This window comes from Bactrocera dorsalis, chromosome 1 (genome assembly GCF_023373825.1).
Source record: "Bactrocera dorsalis isolate Fly_Bdor chromosome 1, ASM2337382v1, whole genome shotgun sequence".
Taxonomy (NCBI): Eukaryota; Metazoa; Arthropoda; class Insecta; order Diptera; family Tephritidae; genus Bactrocera; species Bactrocera dorsalis.
Genome location: NC_064303.1, coordinates 15,537,608 through 15,559,796, shown reverse-complemented (window position 1 = coordinate 15,559,796; position 22,189 = coordinate 15,537,608). Strand labels below are relative to the sequence as shown.

The window sequence follows — 22,189 nt, the reverse complement described above, 5'->3', positions numbered from 1 at the left end:
AAATTTTGTTTAAGGAAATGAGAAATGGTGACTTTTTAGCGAAAATATAATAGAAATCTCAAAAATTTTTTGAACAGGAAACGTTTAAAAATTATGTAAGCATTAAATTTTGAACTGAAAAGTATTAAAAAATAGATATTAAGAAGAGTTTAAGAAATTGATGACTAAAAGAAAACATATTAAAATTGAAATTAATTATAAAAATACAAAAACTAAAAAAGTAAAATACAAAAATAATAGAAAATAAAATTCGAATATATATTTTTGAAATATTTTTTAAAGAAAATTTCGATTTTCGTACGGAAATACAGCTGAATATTTTAAATTAGAGATCTTACGTGGTATAGTATATAACCGCGTAAGCGGTGTCTACGCCAATAAAGAAGAAGAATAATACACACATATGAGAAGAAAATATTTAATAAAACCTAACAGACAATTTTGGATGTAAATTTTTTTTGCAAAGTAACGCAGAAACGTCCAAAAAGAGTTAAAGCATTGTATTATTTCACCATTTCACCGAACTTTAAAAATCATCATTTGAGGGATTTTTAAGTTTAAACATCTAATGGTTTCAAAAATACATTGCTAATGAGAAGGCGGAAAATTATTAATCTACAAAATTTTTTAAGAATATTTCGCAGTTGTATGCAAAAATTTGAGGTTAGAATGAAATATATTTACTCAGTGGGTAGGAAACATCATTATTTGGGGTTAGGATGAAGATTATTTTGAGCAGAAAATAATAGCTAAGCTTCTTAGAGGTATAATTAGCGCTGTTAAAATACTGGCAGAACGCAAGGTTGAGCTGAGGCGCTAGTGCTGGTATATAGGAAAATTTATTTTATTCTTAACCCGTAGTAGTGTCAATGAGCCTAAGAGATCATGGTTTTTGATTTTTTTTGGGGTAAAATGGAAACCAAAAGCAAAAATGTTCTTAAAGATGAGATAAGCAATTTTTTTGAAATATGTATATTTAAATTTTTTTAAATAAATTAAAATTAGTTTTAGTTATTTTTTTTTAAATAGAAATTGCATCTCTAACCTTATTTATACTTTTATCCAGTAATTAAATTTTGTAATTTTTGTTTTTAGTAAAAAAATAAGATTCGAGCGAAGTCTTTGAGCGTCAAGTGATGCTTTAATATACCATAACTGGTTGTTATAATATAATATTTTCTTTGAAATATTCGCAAATTTCTCTGTTATATAGTATATATAGTTATAGTCATAGTTCTATACATATTTACAAGATATAGCTAGTCCTCTAAACTTCACAAAATTTAATTGAAAAACATTACGCCGCTTTATTTCGCTAGCACACGCACGCATGTTATGATAACTTACCGAACAAACTCCTATAACCTGCCTAGTGCCGCCAAGTGCTACATTATGCATTCTTCGATGACAATTGCTTCGCCAATTCGGTATATTTGAGGAACTTTGATTGTGAACTATCGCTAAATGGATTAATTATGGGCGCGCTCATGCTGCCTGCACCCACTGGACTCTTCGATGAGCTCTTCGGCGAAGCACCAGCTGATTTCGGTGAGCAAGCCAGCGAAGAAGGCGATTTGTTGGCACTCACCAAAGCATTCAACTCACTATCCTCCTTGCTGTAATGTACTTTGGAGAAGTGATGGCGATAAGCGCCCTTCGTGCTGAAAACGGCATCACATTGTGTACATTTGATCATTGACTCGGCTGTCGTATTCTGCACCGCATCATTGCAGGCCCAACTGAAAGCCATCATATTGCCGGTCAGCTGCGACTGATGATGACTGATGCCATTGGTGTTGGCGCTGCGCGTCTTCATTGACGGCTTCTCAGTGGTTTCGCAGAGTTTTTGCAGCGCAGCGAGCGGATTGGCATTTGACTTCTTATTCGTATTGTTATTATTGTTGTTATTATTAGTTTCGGCGCTGGCGAGACTGTCGGCGTTGGTATGTGATTGTGCGCTAGTCACGCCGCTGCTCATATTATTTAAGCTGTCGAACATGGAAGAAAGCGCTGTGAGGCTGCTACCCACTGCCGTGAAGCGCTTATCCGCCGACGATGTTGTGGACTTTGGCGTGATGGAGCGTTCGCTGGCGCTTGGACTGGTAGCGCGCGAGCAGGGTGTGCGCGCTTGCGGCTTGTAGTGCCGCGCATCGCCCGATTGACGCTCATCTTCGTGGTTATCGATCATGTTGAACTCCTTCTTAACGGAAATCTTTTGTGGCGATGTGGCTGACAAATTCATAGCGTCCTTCTGCTCGCTAGCTGGCAGTTCTTGTGACTCATTGGTGGTTTCTGCAATCTCTGTGGGCTCTGATTTAATATTCAACAGCTCGGTATGCATTGCTGCGTCTTCGGTAGCTGATACGGGCTTCGGTTCCACTGTAGCCACCACCTTATCAGGTGTTTGACGTGGTGTCACCTGCGTGGTATTACGTTCGGGCGTAAAAGACTCGATACGACTGCTACAACGCTCGGAGATTGAACTGGATTCACTAGCGCTGCGATCGCGCGCCGAGTAATTGGAGTAGGAACGCATAAAATGCATAGTCTGCGGATCCAGCAACGGTTTTGTGTAGTCCACGCTATCATCAATACCGAGTCGCTTCAAAATACTCGAACCCAAGGGTGTGCTGCGTTGACTGCCATTACCGCTGCCGGCATAGTTACTGCTATTACGTGGACGTGTGTCGAAACTTTTCTCGATCAGCTGCTCGATAGCATTTAGCACCGATGGTGTAGAGGACGTGCTCGTCTTTTCACCCTCCTTCGGTAGCGGGCATAGTATTTCAGGACGCGTGGCTGAGGCATGTGACATATTACTGTCGGCCGTTTTGCGTCCATCGCTGCGACTAGTGGGGGTTTGTGGACTCGCCAGCTGTTCCATGGCATTGAATGTGGACTTCAAGCTATCGCTGACGCTGTTGTGATTGCGTGCTGGCACCAGCAACATTCCGCCGAGACACTGGCGTATGTGATCGACAAATAGCGCGGTCTCAATCTTTTCACCACATTTCTCGCATGTTATTTTCGTAGTGGCGGCAAAGTCACGTAACGGCTTCAATGCCGGATCCAAACTGTTGAGCTTGTAGTCCTGTTGCGCACGCTCCAGCTCCAGCAGTTTACGCACTGGCAATGACTTTTTGCGTTTTTCACGCAGCTGTCGGCCGCCACGTCGTCCTGCATTTGTCGGGCCGGCAGTCGTGGTCGGTGTCATTGCGGCCTGCTCCACACCGCCCATAGCACGCATCATATGCTCCTTGTAGTGTGAATTTTTCATCATGTGATTGCTGAGCTCCTTGAGCGTAGCGAACGCCTGATCGCACACCTTGCATGTCAGCACGGCACTTACGGTAGCCGACGCGCTGTTGTTGTTGTGACTGGGACTGGACTGGCGTATAGCGACGGTTGTATTGAGGCTAGCAGTTGCCGGTGGCGTTGTCACGACAGGTGATGTGGATGTTGTTGTTGTGCCGCCGCCGCCACCGCCACCAATCGAGGCCGCGCTGCTGCCATTCGAGCTCTTATCATCCGTCGATTTCCATGAAATGATCTGCTCTTGGGATATTATGTTCGTGTAGTGTTGCGTCTCCTGCATGTGCGATGTCATTTCGGCTAACGAGCGAAAACTCTGGCCGCACCACATACACTTGAGGATCTCGCGCGTTTGCTCGGCTCCCTTGCCCAGCCAGACATCTTGGCCACGCACCAGTTTGCGTGGCAATGGCATCGTTTCTTTGATTAACAAATTGAGATCAGATTTATTGGCGGCGGTTGTTGTACTCCCTCCTGTTGCTGCTGTTGTTGTGGCAGCCGATGTTGTGCCGGCATTAGCCGTGTGACGCAAGTGATGTGCTGATTGTGCCGACTGATTGCCATTGGTGGGGATGCCAGTAGTTGGTGTCGCCGCCGTGGCTGGCATATTGACACCACAGTGTTGCGTCTCCTTCATGTGTACCGTCAATGTGGCGAGCGTGGGAAAGCTCTGTTTACACCAGACGCACTTGAAAACATCGCGCACGGCATCTGCGCCCTTGTTCAACCAATGCGACTGCCACGCACTGTGACGTCCACCGTTGCCGACATTGCTAGCCGCGCTGCTGTTGTTGCCATTGGCACTAAGCTGGCGGTGCGACGGTAGCTCGGCACTGTCTGTAGCCGAGCCAAGTCTTGTCATTTCAGTCATTTTCTCTAACGCTTTGGTAGCTTCATTTGGCAATAGTTTGTGTTTGCCGCTCCATTCGAGCGGCGAGTGTGGCGATTTGGGCGGCGATAAGCTGGCCGCGGCCACTGCGGCTAAATATGGATTGATTGTTGGCACCCAATTGCTGGCGGCGGCCGGTGGTAACGCGGTACGTAAGCTCTTACGCATTGCGATGTGTGCTGGTGGATCGTCAATCGTTGCGGCGCGCTTACGTCCACCCACCGTCAAATCAAGCGGGCTATTCACGTCCATTGCGGCATCAGCGTTCTGTATGCCACCGTCATCAGCGCTGCGCTCATGATTGTCATCATCGGAGTCACTCTCACGTTCGGATAACCGTCGGCGTTTGGTGCTAAAATCTAGTACCGGCTCATCGTTGTTTGCATCGGTTTGCGGCGAGGTGGGTGTTGTTGGCTGCCGATTTGTTGTTGGCGAATGCGCTTGTGTTGCTTGCTGTACCAACGTCGCGGCTGCTGCTAGCGGATTGGTTAGCAGTAAGTGATTTTGTTGTGCTGCAGCTGCTGCTGCGGCATTGAAGTAGGCTGCCATGGCGGCAGATTGTGGTGGCAGCAATGCTGCTGCTGCCGCTGGTGGTAGTGTGGCCTGCAGCGGTAGGCCGGCAGGTGGTGTACTGGGTAACGAACTTGTGGCGGGTGTTGTTGAGCGCTCGTTGCCGGAACAATGCGAGCCATTTGAAGGGCAACGTCCCTCCATTGCCGCTGCTGATACATTCGATTCGCGTGATTGGCAACGCGGGCTGGTCAACTCACTGCAATTGTAAGGAAATGGAGAGTTGTATGAGATATTTTTAATGTTTCAATATAATGGGTGGTGAAATGAGTATTATTATTAAGAATATATGGGTTTTCAGTATAAATATAATGGCAAGACCCCAAATAACTTCTCTTTTGGCACTAATAACTTGCTGTGTTTCATTTAAAAGTTGATTGCTACATTTTCTGGTCTAAACATAACGAAACATTTCCGGGATTAATCATATAAGGTCTCACAAATATTTATGAAGTCCTTTCATGACTTCGGGGACAGATTTATTGGGCAAAATGTAATGCCTTCAATAAATTTTTCCACTTTAGCATTAAATTTAAGACGCTATCTGTTTTTGTTTTTGCTATCAAATGCAAACTAACATGTCTAACTTGCTACAAATTGTGTATATTCCATTAAAGACTGTGAAGAGTACCAGTATATTAAGTCAAATTTATCTTATAGTGCAAAAACCTTACTAATTGACTTAATTATGAACTGTCTGAAACTCCAGTGAAGTAAGAAGACACTTCATACTGTAATTTTGGAAACATTTGGAGTACTATTTTTGTTCTATTTTTATATGTTTACCACATATAATTTGCTAATTGCCTAAATTACGAAGCTGTTTGAAACTACTTTTTTGAGTGAGTATGCGAAATGTTTTGAGGACTTACAAGCCCCTATAATAATCTAATTATTATTTTGTTACATAATCAGTTAATTAAGTAAATTAGGCAAATTTAGTATGCTTAATAACTACTTAATTAGTTAATTGACTCAATTAAATGACAATCATTATTCAATAATTAAGTCAATTAGTCATATTTATGATGCTCAATAAATAGGCAATTGGTTAATTGACTCAATTAAGTTTCAAGAAAGCCTATTAGCTATAAGACATGCTGACTTTTCTAAATTAAGTCAATCAATTTAGTCAATCAGCTATATTTTATATGCTTATATTTGTGTATATAATTAGATAATTTACTAAATTAAGTAAATATTTGATATATTATATACTCAAGTCAACTAATTTAATCAATTAGTCACATTTCTTATATATATTTGTGTAAAAAATTAGTTAATTGACTAAATTAAGTGATTATCATATTTGATCAATATTGTATGATTATACAAGTAATTTGATAGACTTTTTTGTATTTCTACAAACGTAAGTTCTTATATATCATTATTGATAATTTTGTATACCCTAGACGAAGTATTAAAGATTGATCATTTTCAATTTTGAGGATCAATGAAATTTTTTTGTTGATCACTAAGTTGAAAATCAAGGGCAGTATCTTTTTTTAATCACAAATGCAGCTAAATAATGATCATAAATTAGAAGAAATGTCGGAGATCCTATAAAGTATATACAATATGTATAAATGACGTCTCGCTGGATGAGCTGAGTCGATTTGGACTACCTGTCAACTGTCTGTATATACGCGAACTAACCCCTTAGTTCTCGAGATATCGATCTGAAATTTTGTATTGGACTATTTCTATGCAAGAGGCTGCTCATTTATCGGAACTGACAACATCGGGATACTACAGCATATAGCTGTCATACAAACTAACCGATCAAAATAAAGTCCTTATATGCAAAACTTTTTTATTTGATGAAATATCTCCACGAAATTGATCATGCATTATTTTCTAATACAATGCTTTAATATCTGAAGAAATTTTCCAAATCAGGTTGCTATAGTATGTAGCTGTCATACAAACTAATGAGTAAAATAAAATTCTTTTATGGAAAACTTTTTTATGTGACCAGATAAATTTACGAAATTTGGCATAAAATGTTGTCCAATGCAACGCTATAATATCTGAAAAAAGTTTTTTGATCGAACCACTATATCATATAGCTACCATACAAACTGAATGATCAAAATCAAGTCCTTGTATAGAAAATTTTGTTATTTGATCAAATATCTTCACAAAATTTAGTGTAGATTATGGCCTGAGATAATGCTATAATCGCTGAATAAATTGTTCTAATCGGGCTACTATAGCATATAGGTGTCATATAAAAAGATCAATCAATCAATTGTATGATAACTTTTTTATTCGACAAAATATCTTCCCCAAATTTTGCAGAGATTATTCTTCAGAACAAGGTTACAATCCACGAACGAATTGTTTGGATTAAGCCACTAAGGCATGTACATACATACACTTATAGCTGCCCTACCAACTGACCCATCAAAAACAAGATCTTTTATATACTTTACTTTACAAAAAACGCACCTGTAAAGGGTGTTTTAGCTACGATGCAGCTGAAGTTAACTATACGTTTTTGTTTTTACATTTACTTTAAGCGTTTTGTCCTTAAAATTAACGAGCATACCGGTGGCAAAACTAAAATGCCTACATTTCTTTACCGACTGATCTGAAATCATCACAAAAGTTTTTCACAAAGCACCCCATTACTCATGTCTTACAAAATAATTAATTTCATTATTTTTTTTTTTGTAAAAATAATTAAAATAATTTTTTTAATAATAACAATATTTTTTTTTAAATAAAATAATTTAAAAGTATTTCATTTATACCACCCTAATGCACGCATATACGCATAACAAAATATTTCATCTCTTACAAAAAATTCTATGTAAGTAATATTCACCTTGCTGTGAGCGCCTGCCTATAAATTTCCAGCATAACTGCTTCGTGCAACATCATTTCGTAGCTGCCGGTTTTTGATTTAGCGAAATCGAAGAAAATGCGCGAGCAAACAAACACTCGACCAAACCGTATTTAATTGCGCTGAGCAAGCACAATTACAAGCGAGAAGACAACATTTACAAAAACAACAATGAGAGAATGCAAGCGAATGTGCTTTTAATAGCAGCTTATTTGTTGTTGTTGTTTTTATTAATTTTGTTGCTGGTTTATCAATATTTGTTGGTTTTTTAAATTAATTTTTGTTGTTGTTGTTGTTGTTGCTTTTGTTGTTGTTGTATTTAATTCTTGGTGGCCTATTTGTTGTTGTTGTTGTTTTTTAAATTTATTTATTTACAATAAAAGAATATTTGGGGCCTCTTTGCTGTTGTTTTATTAACTTTGATGTTGTTGTTGCTTTTTTCTCTATTTTGTTGTTGTTATTTTTTTTTTATTATTTGTTTCAATAAAGCAACAACATAGCGAATTCACACAAAATTACTTTCATTGGCCTTTCATTTGTTGTTGTTTTTATTATTTAGTTGTTGTTGTTGCTATTATTGTTGTGTCTTAATTTTTTTTATTTTATTACTTCTTTGTTTATCGTTCACTTGACTTTTGTGCGTTTTTTGTGTGCTTCTTTTTGGTTTCAACTCTTGCGTGCGGGCGTTTTGCTATTTTATCGTTATAAACGTTGCAGGCTGTTCGTATACTTTCCTCGAATTAAACACTTGCCACTTGTCGCATACATTGTATAACTGATTTATCAGTGTCCACGGCAACCGCGATTAATTTGCTCCGACAATTGTTGCTGGGTGTTGTAGTTGCGATTGTTTTTGTTGTTGTAAATAAGACGCAGGAAATATTTTCTTTTAAAAATAAATAGTGTTAATGCTTTTATGTGCGCGTTCGGCTGCCGTTTTAAGACATTCGCTGATTTATTTAGTAGCTACTGTCAGATTTCCACATTCTAGACGCTCCACTAGCGTTCGGTACAAACACACAAATATGCACATAAAGGTGGCTATTGACGCTGCTGGGCAGAGATGGATGGCATGCATGTAGCTAAGCAAATCTATGCATGTGCGTGTGTATGTTTGTTTGTATGTCAGCCTTATTGTGTCTTTTGAATTTGTACGAGAACGTGTCACTAGCGTGTTATGCCTCTATCAAAAACACACATGTCAAATAAATCAAATGTCAGGCGGCTGGTTTTAGTGATTTGCTGCGAAGAGTGATGGTGCGCTGGCTGAGACGCTGTGCGGAGTGTTGTATGGGTAGTCAAGTGAAGCACAAGGAGAAAGGAATGTGTTTGCAATGCTTTCGTTGAGGTTGTTGTTGTTTATATTATTGTGTTTGCAGTTCCTGCAGTTGTTGCTGTTGTTTTTGCGTTCACACTGCTGCCGTGAGTGGCTCTGCTGACGCACGCTCCACTGGATAAGTGAATAAATGTGCTGCGGCGTGCTGTAGGTTGGGCCTACACCAAATCACTCATACAAATACACACCCGTACACATACATGTATGAATATGTATATGTGTTAGCCAGCTATGTATTGCTGCTTGCATGTGCGTGGCACTGGTCACCTTGTCGGTCACACTGGCTGACGTTTTGGCACTCCTGCTCTTCCTGCTGGCTGCTTGCAGAGTGACAGTCATCAAAAAGTGTCAATCTCAAGCAAATACACGCACGCACACACACACTTGCGCACACGGGCGAACGCTCAAATATGAATGAGGGCAATGTAAACAATTTCCTGGTGTGCAGTGGGTGGGTGACAAGGCTGCGCTGTTGTTCTACAGCTCTGTTAGCAATGTGCTGCTTGTTGTTGTTCTTGCTTTCCTTTTTATTTGTTTTTTTTTTTATTGTTGTTGTTTCTGCTTGCTATTTTATTTTATTTTTATTTTTGGCTTTTATTTGAATTTTTATTGTTGTTGTTTTTGCTTTTCTTCTTATTTTCGTTTCTATGCTTTTTGTTTTTGCTTTTATTAAGTTTTTCTGCCACCGCTATTTTTGTTTTATACAATTTTCTTTGTTGTTTTAATTTTTATTTTGTGGCAGCTCCCGCATAGCGCCTTAGTCCAGTGATTTAGCAGCTATTTGCTGTAATTTATAGTCTCTTGTTGTTTTTGTTGCTAAGCGCTATTTATTTATTTAGCTTTTGTGCTTAAAGTTTTTCGGTTTTTTGGTTTGCTTATTTTCCACCGTTAATCTGCTGCGTTGATATGTCCGGCTGTGTCTGCGTCTGTATGTTTAAATTTATAGAATGTTTTAGTATTTATGTTAATTTTTAAATAAATTTGCTTGCTTGCTATAAACTATTAGTTTGTTGTAAAGTCTTTCTAAAGCCCTTAAAGTGATTCGTGGTAAATTTTAAGTGAATTTTTGGTATTTATTTGCTTTATTAGGTTATTTTATAAATAATTGTGAGCTAATTTTATTTAATTATTTTTTAGTTTTGAAATACATACTTATATAATTATTTTATAGTTATTATTATTTTATAATTAAAATTTGAAAACTTTGCAATATATTAATTTTTCTTAATTTTTTACAATTAAAATTAAAAAATTATTAAATAATTCATAAAAAATTTAATTAAAACAATATATGAAATTATTTTTTTTATGAATTATTTAATAATTATTAAATTTTAATTATGAAAGTAAAAATTATTTATAAATAATTAAATAAAAACAGTATTATATTATATATATTTTATAATTGAATAATTTTATAAATAATTTAATAGTCTTCAAATTTTAATTATATCATATAACTTTAACCATCTATATGAGTTTGTTGCTCTGGTTGTAATGCATATTGTATGCATTTTTGAAATCAAAATTTGCTTTTTCGCAATAATTTTTTTTATATTTTTGTCGTTTTTATTCTTCTTTTTTATATTTTTTATATTTTTTTATATTTTATATATTTTTTATATTTATTTTGTATTTTTTTTTATTATTATTTTTTATATTTTTTTATATTTTATATATTTTTTATATTTATTTTGTATTTTTTTTTATTATTATTTTTGTTTTTAAATTTTAGTAGCAACTTTGGCTAATATTTTGTTGTATATTTGTCCGTTTTTCCAATTAATCTTTTTGATTTAAGAAAACACCATAAAATCTCAAATACTTTGAATTAAGTTTTATATAATTTAATATTATATATTGTTTGTTTTGCCTAACTTTCATATCAAATAAAATTTTTTGTATTATTTTGACGGTCTTTATAGGCCACAATAGATCTAAGGTCGCGTTGCAATCCTCATCTATTTTCTTATTGTCTTTATGTTAATATTGTTTTCTTTATTTCATTTCTTATTGTTCAAGCTATAGTTATAGTTCATAGTGCTAAAGTTAGCAGTGTGTCTGGTTTTCTTCTACAATTCCTTCTATCAAAATTAATTTTAAAAGTTAGTTGGCTGTTATTTTGCCCCTTTGCTAGGGATTTTCTTTTCTGCATTTATTTGCGATTCAGAATCTTTGTTTGCGATTTTGAAACTGTTAATGAATTATGCACAAAAATCGCAGGTTTTATTCTGCTTCTTGATAGAGTTTGTGTTTGACCTCCATAAATATTTTAATTGTTTTCAAAGTCAATATCTTTCCATAAACTACTTAGATATCTTTAATTAAAATTTATCAATAACGCTAGTTTAAAACCCTTTTGTGACTACGCTGTCAATGGCTGTTTCTTGTTAATTTCGGTTTGCTAAAAGCGAAAACTATAGTAAAACTTTCCTAACACATGATATTTTTTGTGTTATACTAAGGGGGTATAGGGTTCAAACCACCAACATTTACTAAAATGACAAACCGTTCCCATGGCAGTCGGGTCAACGTAACCGGAACGGACATGGATTTTTATCTAGCCAAAGATTGTCAAACTCAGCAGATTTCTGGCGCTATACAATAACCACTACTAAAATGGAAAACTTTTTCACTCAAATTTCGTAATCAGGACACCCCAAATACTCCACAAATTTTTACTTCAGATTTATTGTTTGGTGTATCTTAAATTGTATAAAGAGTTTATTTTGTATCAAAATTTGCTTTTGCGAGTTTCCTTATATTTTTATTTTATAATTTGCTTTATTTATGTTCTTCTGTTATCGCAACTTATTGCTTATAAATCGCATACTTTTGAGCCTACAGAATTTCTTAGTTTTTCATTTGACTATATAGTTGTTCACTTTATTGTTTTGTCAAAATATTTTTTTCTTCTAATCTTTTTTTTATTATTGGAAAGGTTGTTGGAATTCTGATTTTAATTTTATTTTAATAATTTAAATTTGATATCAATAGTTTTAATTTGTCTTTCTTTTTATTAATTTTAATTGCTTTCTGTAATTTTTTTTATATATTAGTTTATTTACTTTTTCCGTTTGCTTTAGTTTTTTTTTATCATTCTTAGTTGGTTTCAGTATTTTTGGTTTTTATTTTTAGTTTTTTTTTTTTTAATATTTTTTTTAAATTTATTTTATAATGATTAGTAGGTTTATGCATTTTTTAATTTTATTTCATCTTTTTTGATTTGTTTAATTTTTTGCTTATTTCGGGCTTATCTTTTATCTTTTGTAGTTAGTTTATTTTTTAACAGTTTTTTTTATTTTTTTCTGATTTGTTAATTTTTTTAAATTATTGTTTTATCTTTTTAAGTTAATTAATTATTTAAGTTTTTTTCATTTTTATTTTATTAAATTCAGTTTTATTTTTTAGTTAGCTTTTTAATTTTTTGGGTCCATAGCACATGTTAATTTGCCACTAAAAGTATTTATGCGCGCTCTCTTCTGATAAGAAACTTGTAAAATAGGTTCAATTATTCAACACACGTGCTCAACGCACTCGTTTTTCGCTGTGCTTAAATAATTTTTCACCATTAAGAGTAATTACTTTTTTTAATATTTCTATTACGATTTTTTTAACTGTTTAAAGGTATTGTAAATTAATTCATAAAGTTTAAAGTTTTTGTATTTTATAAATAGATTTTAAATATTATTATTTTCAGGTAGTAAACAAATTTATTTATTTTTTTATATATTATTTTTAATTTTTCATAGTAATTTAATTTATTTTTAGTATTTTTGTTAGCGATTTTTGTAATATTTTTGGCTAAAACATGTAAAATTTAAAATTAATTATATAGTCTTAATTTTTGCTTTTTAATTATTATTTTTTGCTAACATTTTACTTCTTAAAAATTATTTTTAGTTTTATTTGACACATTTAACTTTCAAAAATTGTTTTTATTTAATATTATTTTCACTTATTTACCACCACTTTTTGCTACTTAACACTACACCTTATCACTGACATGCTCACACAACAATCTCAAAAAAAAAAAACACAAAAAAAAATAATTATAAACACTTTTCACCTTAAATTTCATTGAGCACCACTTGATTGACACTAAACTTGGATTTGTTGTCAATTGCGTACGTCAGCGCCGACACACAAAGTCTTCGGCGTTTAGCAAATGTCCTTGCCGTCACACTAATGATAACGCTGCTGCCAACAAACAGCGACGACACTCCCGCCAACACTAAAGGCGCTAGGCGCTCGAGTCAAAAGCACAGCACGAAAAGCTGCAAACACACACTTACACATTTATACTGGAAAATACAAACGCACTGCGCGCTTTGGGCTAACACGTTTTCACTTTCTTGTTGTTGTTGCAGTAGCTAATGCAAAATTACAATATTGCACGCGCTGGCTGCCACTGCATTTGTTTTTAGTATGGATGCTATTGTTTTTGCTTTCTTTACCGTTGTTGTTGTTGTTATTGCTGTTTTGGCTGTCTCTAATATTTCTATTATTTTTGCAGCTGTCAAATATGCGCTGTCGCTTACAAGTGAAGTGAAGCTGTCTTTTCTTGCTGTTGTTGTTTTTGTTATTGCTGTTGCAGTGGTAATTTTAGACGTTGCGAAAAAAGTAGTTAGATTTGTTTTTCTTATTGTTTTTGTCGTAGTGTTAGTAGTGGTTACAGGCAGCGCAACACTATAGAAATTATTCGACATGATTCCGTTGAAGCGTTCAGTTGTCGACTAAAACATCTTTTTGACACTGACAACGTTGAGAGCTGACAGCCCAATATACAATGAAAGGCAGCAGGAGCAGGAGCAGCACAGTCAGCGGCACAATGTGATGTTGCCACGACACAACGCAGCAAACACAATGACGCTTGACGAAGAAGACAACGGTAACGACGATGACGACGACGACCACATCGATAAACACACACAGCGTGACGGCAGCGCTGCCGACAACGCCAACGACGACTTGAACGATGTGCACACGACAATCAAAATGAAATGCTGCTTTCGCCAATGCTTGCCAGCAGTGAACTGTGCTGCGGCTGCTGCTGTATGCCTGTCGGCCGGTGGCTGATGCTCTGCTGAGCGGCAAACGTAGAACGATATGGTCGTAAAATTGATATATTAAGGGAGTGCGCGCAGGTCGGGCCAGCAGTGTAAAGTGTGCGCACAGCTAGTGTGAATTGCTCTCTGGCAATAAAAGTCGGAGCACAAACAAGCACATACACGAGTATATACATATGTAGTGGCAGAGAGACCCAGCATATGTGCATAAGAAGAGTGTTTGTTGCGAGCCCTTGTGCTCAGTTGGCGAGTTGTTTGCGAAAATTTCAATTTGCAGGCGAGAGTGTGAACTCATGCACGCACATTCATATGTTATTAAATATATATACACATACACCGCAGCACATAAAACTGCACTGGCGCTCTCCTTCGTGCTCAGGCGTGCATTTTTTTGCCTATGTGTTAGCATAGTTTCAGGCGCTGCAGCCATCTGCCTTCGCTAACGAGCAGCTTGCAGTTTTATTGCAACAATTTTTCATTCTTCGCTTTGCAATGCGTGAAGCGCAGTAAAGAGTTCACTCACGTCATTGAGCGCCATAAATGTTATCGCATGCGCAGCCGACCGCGCTCTTCTTTCACTGCACGCGTCTGACTGTGTGTGTGTGTGCTTTGTTTTGATTTGATTTATTGTTTTGGTTTTGCGTTGTTGCTGCAATGCTTGGTGTGCGCGCGCTATTAAAGGTAGCAGCGTGTAGCGAGCGCTGAGCAGCGCTAAACACATGTTAGGCGCCCACACAAGACAATGCGTGTGCATGTATGAGTGTGTTTGTGGATAAATGTGTCTATGAGTTCGCTTTTTGCTCATAAGAGCAACAATGAGTTGACAGTTTCTCGCAAGGAATATTTTTGTAAGCATTTATAATATCTTTATACAAATACATACATATTCTTATACGCCGAATTCTGCAAAAACAAAAAAAAATTATAAATGAGTGACACTTTGCAGGCGTTAATACGCTCGACCTTCACTGTTAAAGAGCGGGGCACAAATTGTTGCAACTTGGAACTTACAACAACCAAACACTGTTACTTTAATTTACTTGCTGCTCACTCTGCAACAAGGTAAATGCGTTGCAGCATAACTGTATATACATACATATACATATGTAAATATGTATATACTATACTTTTTTGCATTTACATTACTTGAGAGAAATTTAATGTTAATGCCTCCCAAAGCAGTGCTAAAGTTGAGAAATAAAAATCTAAAAGCAGAAATAAAGTTAAATTGAAATTAAAAAAAATACAAAAAGTAGATAGAAATGTTAAACTCGGTTGCACCGAGGCTTGTTATAAGCTAAGAAGTTGATTGTTCAGTTTGTATGACAGCTACATATATGCTGTAGTGATCCAATCTGAACGATTTCGAAGGTTGTACCGTTGCTTTAAGTAATGTTCAATATCAAATCTTGTGAAGATATCTTGTCAAATAAAAAAGTTCTCCATACAAGAACTTAATTTTGGTCGTTCAGCAGCCATATTCAAGAGTGGTCCGAGAACGGCGGTACCGACAAATGAGCAACTTCTTGGTGGAGAAAAGGTGTTTAATTAAAGAAAGACTCAGTATACATACTACTAAGTATGAGCACAAAATACTTAGATTTTGTTCATAATTTCAGAATTGTTAAGTTATTCCTGAAAGTCTATGTCGTCCCTTTCAAAGTAATCCCCCTTGACCATCCTTTTCTGATATTCCACTTGTGCCAACATTTTTTCCAATCCTCGAAACAGTTGTTAAAGTCAGTTTCCAGAATAGCCTTCTATGCGCGTAACGATTTACGTTTAGTATATTCAATTGACTCTTAACGGCTTCGCCGAAGCGGTCGCTTGAGTTTGATGAATAGTCAGAAGTCACACCAAACTAAATCTGGCGAATACGGTGGTTGCGACACGTCAATGGCTGAAAATTTGGCCAAGAACTCACTAAGAATCATATGCAACTGTGCATTTTCGTGGTGGAATAACCAAAAGTTGTTCGCCCATAATTCCTACAAACGACACATAACACTCTAATAGTATTCCTTGTTCACAGTTTGACTACTCGGAAGGAATTAAGCGTGCACCAAACCACGATGATCGAATAAAACTGTCAACATAATCTAGGTTTTTAACGTGGTTGTTTCGGCTTCGACTTCAATTTTGCCACGATATTCAGCCGATTGATCGTCTGCTTCTGTATCGTAAGCATTGATCCAAGATTCATCACCAGTAATAATACGTTTCATGACATCCTGGTGGTCGGAACGCATTATTTTACAGACGTAAATGCAAAGCTTTTTTTTCGAAAAAATCCAGTGATTTTGGAACTCTAAAATTGTTTTCAGTAATCCTTTCGATATTCCAACGATGCCAGTAAGATGTCTGACTGTTAGTCGTTGATTCTTAAGCACCATTTCTTTTATTTCACTGACATGTTGCTCATCAGTTGATATTGATGGCCGTCCTGGACGTAGTTCGCTGTTAACGCGATCTCGACCCTCTATGAATATTTTTTACCAATCAAAAACATGTGCTCGCCACAAACAATTATCACCGAAAGCCTTCTCCAATATATTGAAAATTTCGGCACCAGTAATTCCCCAAACAAAATCTTATGAAACTTTTTTTTTGAATAATTTCACTAATCGTAAAAATCGTCGATTATTATGTACTTCAGAAAGACAAACGTATACAAAACACTATGATTATTTTGGTATGACAACGATCCTGTTCACTGCACTTATTCGAATCTACGCTGGGCCACGTTAACTTTTTTTGATAAGACAAAAATTCCTTCATAATTCAATGAGAATTCAATTGAACTTCGATACCTTGCGCTACTGACTCTATCGCCAGCAACTGAAAGTTGTTTCGCGTAATTGAATTCTCGCCACCTATATAGCTCATCTACATGTATTTATAATTGATTTATAAAATTAAAAAAATTGTTCAGTTAAGTTGTTGATACATTTGGACTTTATTAATTATTTAAAATTGTATGACGCTTACTCTTCCAGGCGTTTTTTCGAAACTAAAGTCTTTTTAAATGAAATGTACTACAAGTGTAACTGCAATTACTTTTACCAGAGTATCAAGATTTTTTTTATCAAAAATAGTTTCACATTTTTTGAAAAAAAGTCAGCTCTATAGTTAGGGCTCACAATTAATCGTAATCGACTGGATGATGTGTCACACACACAAAGTGAGATAATTGGGCCAAAGAATGTAGCTTCGACAAACAAATTACTTACTCTTCGCTCTTACTGCTCTAATAAAGGAGTAAAACTGACTCTATGGAGTTTCAGTGATAGCTGGAAATATATATGTTCAAAAATATGAGTACTCCTTTTTGCTTGAATGTTTGATTAATTTTCTAGGAATTCGATCAACGCCAACTTATTGTGAGCAACTGAAATTAATGAAATACTGAACAGCGTGAGTAGGTAGGTAGGTAGGTACAAATGCACTCACCATGTGCTCAATTAGCGCAGGAGGCGTCATTTTGGTGTGCTATCGTATCTTCTTATCTTGCTATTCCGTTTCATCGTTGCGTTCCAATCAATGGTGCTCCCCATGAAACTACATATATCAGTTATATTTTTTGTAGACAGTCATTAAAGACTTGGTGCCTGATTGGTTCACAACATTTATTGTCGGATCCATTACAGAACTGGGTATTCCAGAGAAAGTGGGAAAACAGTTTCCGCATTGCCTTCAAGCTTGCTTGCATTTATATTATTTATTTATTTATATTTATATATTTATAGTAGTTCTAAGTCTGTAAATACTATTTCTGAATCTATTTGATAAGTTCTTGATTCTATTCCCCTCGTACTTGGCCTATATCTGTTTTGCTATCTTACAGCTAGTTATTGATATCTATCTATTTGGAACCCTAAGTTTGTTTATTGATTAAAAACTATCCTAAACATTCGGGCTAGATTAGGTTAGTTTGGTAGGTAGGCCAATGAATCTAGAATATTCCATTTTTAGTCCTTTGCTATACCAGATGATGTTCAGTTACTAGGTCCATAAGGAATAGTAATTCTTCCGGATGCCTGCGCTTGACTCGAATTTCTACAGAATCTGTGGCCTCACTATCGATACCTCTTCCGGTTTATCATTCCGTGGGGACTACAAATGATTACAGCATAGCTTTTACTAATGCGAGACAAATGCACAAGAGATGCTCCACTATTTCCCTTGTGCCTTGCTCTAGTTATTTCCTGCAGTCTTCTAAATCTCTCAGTCCCATTTTGTGGGCGTGTGTCGCCACCAGAACATATTAATAGATAGTTCTTTCGCTTTTCAATTTTCTATTTTTCTGGAATATTGGAAAGAAAAATTTATATCTCAGTCTCTCTAGGAAATTGCATTCTTATCGTTAACCTCACGTACCGAAAGCTATTTAAGCTTAGACCAAATTATTTTAAAGCATAATTTTGCACTTGAACTTTCAAGCAAAGAACTTTTTTAAACATTTTCACTCATATTGTGGTCTACGCTGCCCTTTGGAGTGAAAACCGAAGAGTGGTAAATTCTATTCATACTAAAGTCAGAACTCTGCTGTAGATATTACCAATAAGTTATTTTTTCTGAATGTATGTATGTATTTGTTTACATATTTTATAAAATTTACCAAAAAAGGAGAAATGCAATTGAAAATATCTACATAACTGTTAAATGCCAAAAGCTGCTAAAAAATCAGCAGCAAACAAGTAATGATGAAATGAATAAAGCGTTGAGTAAATGTTTTCCTGTTTATTTAGAAAATCAAACATCATAACAAAAATACTGAGAGCAAATGTCCTGCGGACGTATTTGAAACTGACAGCAATAAAGTTTGTTGAAATTAAATACTGGAAAAACTGAGGCAACCATCAAAAGGGTTATGTCTAACTTTTTAATTGCAATTTACCTGATCTAAATGCAAGCGGAAAGAGAGGAGGCGAAAATCATACGGATTTTGTACGTAGAATAATGCTCAATTGAAATAAAATATTAACTGATGCTGAATGAAATGCAATTGACTTACAGAATTTAGTTGATCATAACTGGGCGAGGGAAAAGTGAGCAAAAAATATTATCTAAATAATTTATTGAAAACTTTATTAAAGCTTGCAAGAGAACTTGCTGGAGGGTGCGGAAATGGGTAAAGGGGACAAGTACTTGCTGCTAAGAAGTGATTATTACAATGTTTTTTAATCAGAAATATCAAATAATTAAAAAAGAAAGTGTTGTTTCCGGCAGCTTCGAAGATATATTTCACTTCCCAGGTGCATTTTCATTGCGTAGACGGTTTGTATGATGACATGAGATATTCCGTCTTACCCTCGTTCACCCATTTTCTTTGCTTCCTCATCCAACGAGAAAGCAGAACTAACGTCGCGGTAGTTGAGGCCAATGATATCAGTATCATCGGCGTACAGTACCAGTTTATACTCTTGAAGAAGATTCTACCATCTCAGATTCAAGAAGTCACACGAAAGATTATCGCCTTGTCTGAAACCTCGTTTGTTGTCAAACTGCTCGGGAAAGTCCTTCCCGATCGTGACAAAGCTTTTGGTATTGCCCAACATCAGTTTACACAGTCGTATTAGTTTCGCGAGGATACCAAATTCAGGCATCGCGGCATAAAGGCAGCTCCCTTTCGTGCTGCCAACAGCAGCTTTAAAGTCGATGAAGAGGTGGTGTGTGTCGATCATCTCTTCATTGGCCAAGACTTGGCGCATGGTGAATATCAGGTCAGTTTTGCTTTTCCAGGCCTGAAGCCACAACGATGAGGTCCAACTATTTTGCTGATGGTGGGCTTTAATCTTTCACACAGTACGCTTGACAGAACCTTATATGCGATGTCGAGGAGACTTATCCCGCGATAGACGGCGCAGATTGCAGAGTCTCGCACAGAGCACACTCAAATTTCCATCGTCGGACATACTTTCGTCCGCCTATATTTTCATTCATTCACAGCTCGGTCGTCAATTCATTGGCCTTCACCGCTTTGTTGTTCTTCAAACGCGTAATTGCTATTCGAACTTCCTTATGGTCGAGCAATGGAATGCCTGTTTCATCATATAGGACATACACCATTCCTAAAATTTATTTAACATTTTTTAGTTTTGCTGTCTTCATTCTGAAAATGCAATAGAACAACGCTTCAATACAAACACTCACACTTGAACATACATTTGACACCCAACGCCGAAATCTCGTGCCGGCTGTCAATCCATCAATGTTTACACATTTGACAACTGCAACAAATGTCCAAATGTGTATGTGTGTTTGTTTGCTTATTGCAGGGCCGTTGTGTGAAAGCTCGTATCTCTTTGACTTACGAGTATGTCTGTATGTGTATGTATATGCTCTATGTCATAAATGCAGCAATGTTTGGCCGATAGGCCGATAAAAATCGCTCCTAAGCCTGGACGCGCGTGTCCAAAGATTTCTGACAGTTCACGTCCAGTGCTGTTTTTCATTGCATTACATTCGCCAATGCATATGTATGGATGTGTGTGTGTATTTACTATTGCTAGCGCCTTGTTTTTGTTTATGTGTAGCTATGTAAGGTACAGCGCATTTCGCAATCATGCCGTTATGCCGATGAATTTTGACACTCACGTCACTTGTAAAGCGGATAGGCAGGGTTGCGTATATGAGTTTTCTCTTACATCTAAGCTTCGTTTCTAGACATATTGCAAGGCTTATGGTTGCAATGGAACACTTGTAGAGCCTATTTGCTTAGTGTTATAGAAGTATATACATATGTTCTTGTACAATAAGTTGACATTTCGGTTTAAATTTTAGTTGGCAGTAATTTCTTAAAAACCTTTAAGAACTTGCAAGCCAAGACTCTGGTCTCAAAATGGAAACCTGATCAAGTTCAGTTGTATTCTAGCGGGTTTCTATCGGGCTCTTGGGGTATCTTTTCTCAAATATTAATATATGATATTGCAAAGTCCTTCTATGGAAGAAATCGGTAATAGTTCAATGAGACTTCTTCACTTTACTTTTCGTTTTTCGTAATTATTTGCTTTTCCATTTTGATTACCACCCTTTTCTGAAGCTAAGCTTGAAACACCTTAATTTATCTTAGGTTAGGTTAATCTGGTAGGCCAACGAACGTCGCAAGGACCAGTTTTGGCCCTTTACAATACCAGAAGAAGTTAAGTTATTAGGTCCATGTGGATCGACATCCTTTAGGATGTCTACGCTTGACGCGAATTTTAACAGAATCTGTGGCCTCACTATCGTTACCTCTTCCAGTGTCTCATGAGGCCAGTATATCATACTGTGGAGACCCCAGATGCTTACAGCGTAATCTTGTCAATACATGACAAGAGCAAAGAGGCCAGCTCTTACCTTTACGCCTATGATCTTTTTCTGTATTTGTACCTTCACCTTTAGTGAAAAGTGTGTTCGCCAAAACATTTCCTCAGTTTTGGCAACAGAACGGCAATAGAGGAGAAAGTGCATCGACAAAAACGTGTTCCAAAATATTAACCACACCGCCTGTGAATCTACTGGTATTAAGTCAGAACATCTATAATAGGGTCTGGGCGCCTGAAGCAAAAGGACATGGTCAGCTCCGTACAGAAGATGTCACATCACAATAATCATTAATGCTTAGTATACGCTTGTCTTTCTGAAGTACACAAAATGCATTTGGCGATTGTTACGATGAATGTAATTATTCAACAAAGAAGTTCAATAAAATTTCTGGTGCCGAAAGATCAGAATTTTGGAAAAGGTCTTCGGTGACATTTTTTTGTCGCGAGAAAGTGTTTTTGATTGGTACACATTTTTCAAAGACTCTTTTGAGTTCAACTTTGCACCAACAAGGGCCTTCGCCATAGACAGGAACAGTTGGTAATCACTTGGCGTCATGTCCGGGCTATATGTTGGATGCGATAAAACCTCCCATCCGAGCTCCCGTATTTTATAACGAGTCATCAACGAAGACCACGTCTGGCGTTGTTTTGGTAGACCACTAAACCCTTCCTGTTAGCCAATTTCGTTCGTTCACGTTTCGTGCCTATCGCCAGCTTCGAGCGGTCCAGTTGTTCGCAGTAGATGGTAGAATTAAACGTCTGGTTATATGGAAGCAGCTCATAGTGTATGATTCCCTTCAAATCCCACCAAACACGCGGCAAAAACTTTCCTAGCCGTCAATTCCGGCTCGGCCACCA

The 22,189-nt window shown here is 36.6% G+C and overlaps 1 protein-coding gene across 1 annotated transcript; it reads right to left on the bottom strand.

Moving 5' to 3' along the window:
- Positions 1–1,277: 1,277 nt before the first annotated feature.
- On the bottom strand, positions 1,278–7,906 carry LOC105228503 (protein tiptop). Its single transcript, XM_049447904.1, has 2 exons — positions 7,602–7,906; positions 1,278–4,970 (listed from the first exon to the last, which is right to left on the bottom strand). The coding sequence occupies exons 1-2, from the start codon at positions 7,655–7,657 to the stop codon at positions 1,391–1,393; spliced, it is 3,636 nt and encodes a 1,211-aa protein (XP_049303861.1). The 5' UTR covers positions 7,658–7,906; the 3' UTR covers positions 1,278–1,390.
- Between the last annotated feature and the right edge of the window lie 14,283 nt (positions 7,907–22,189).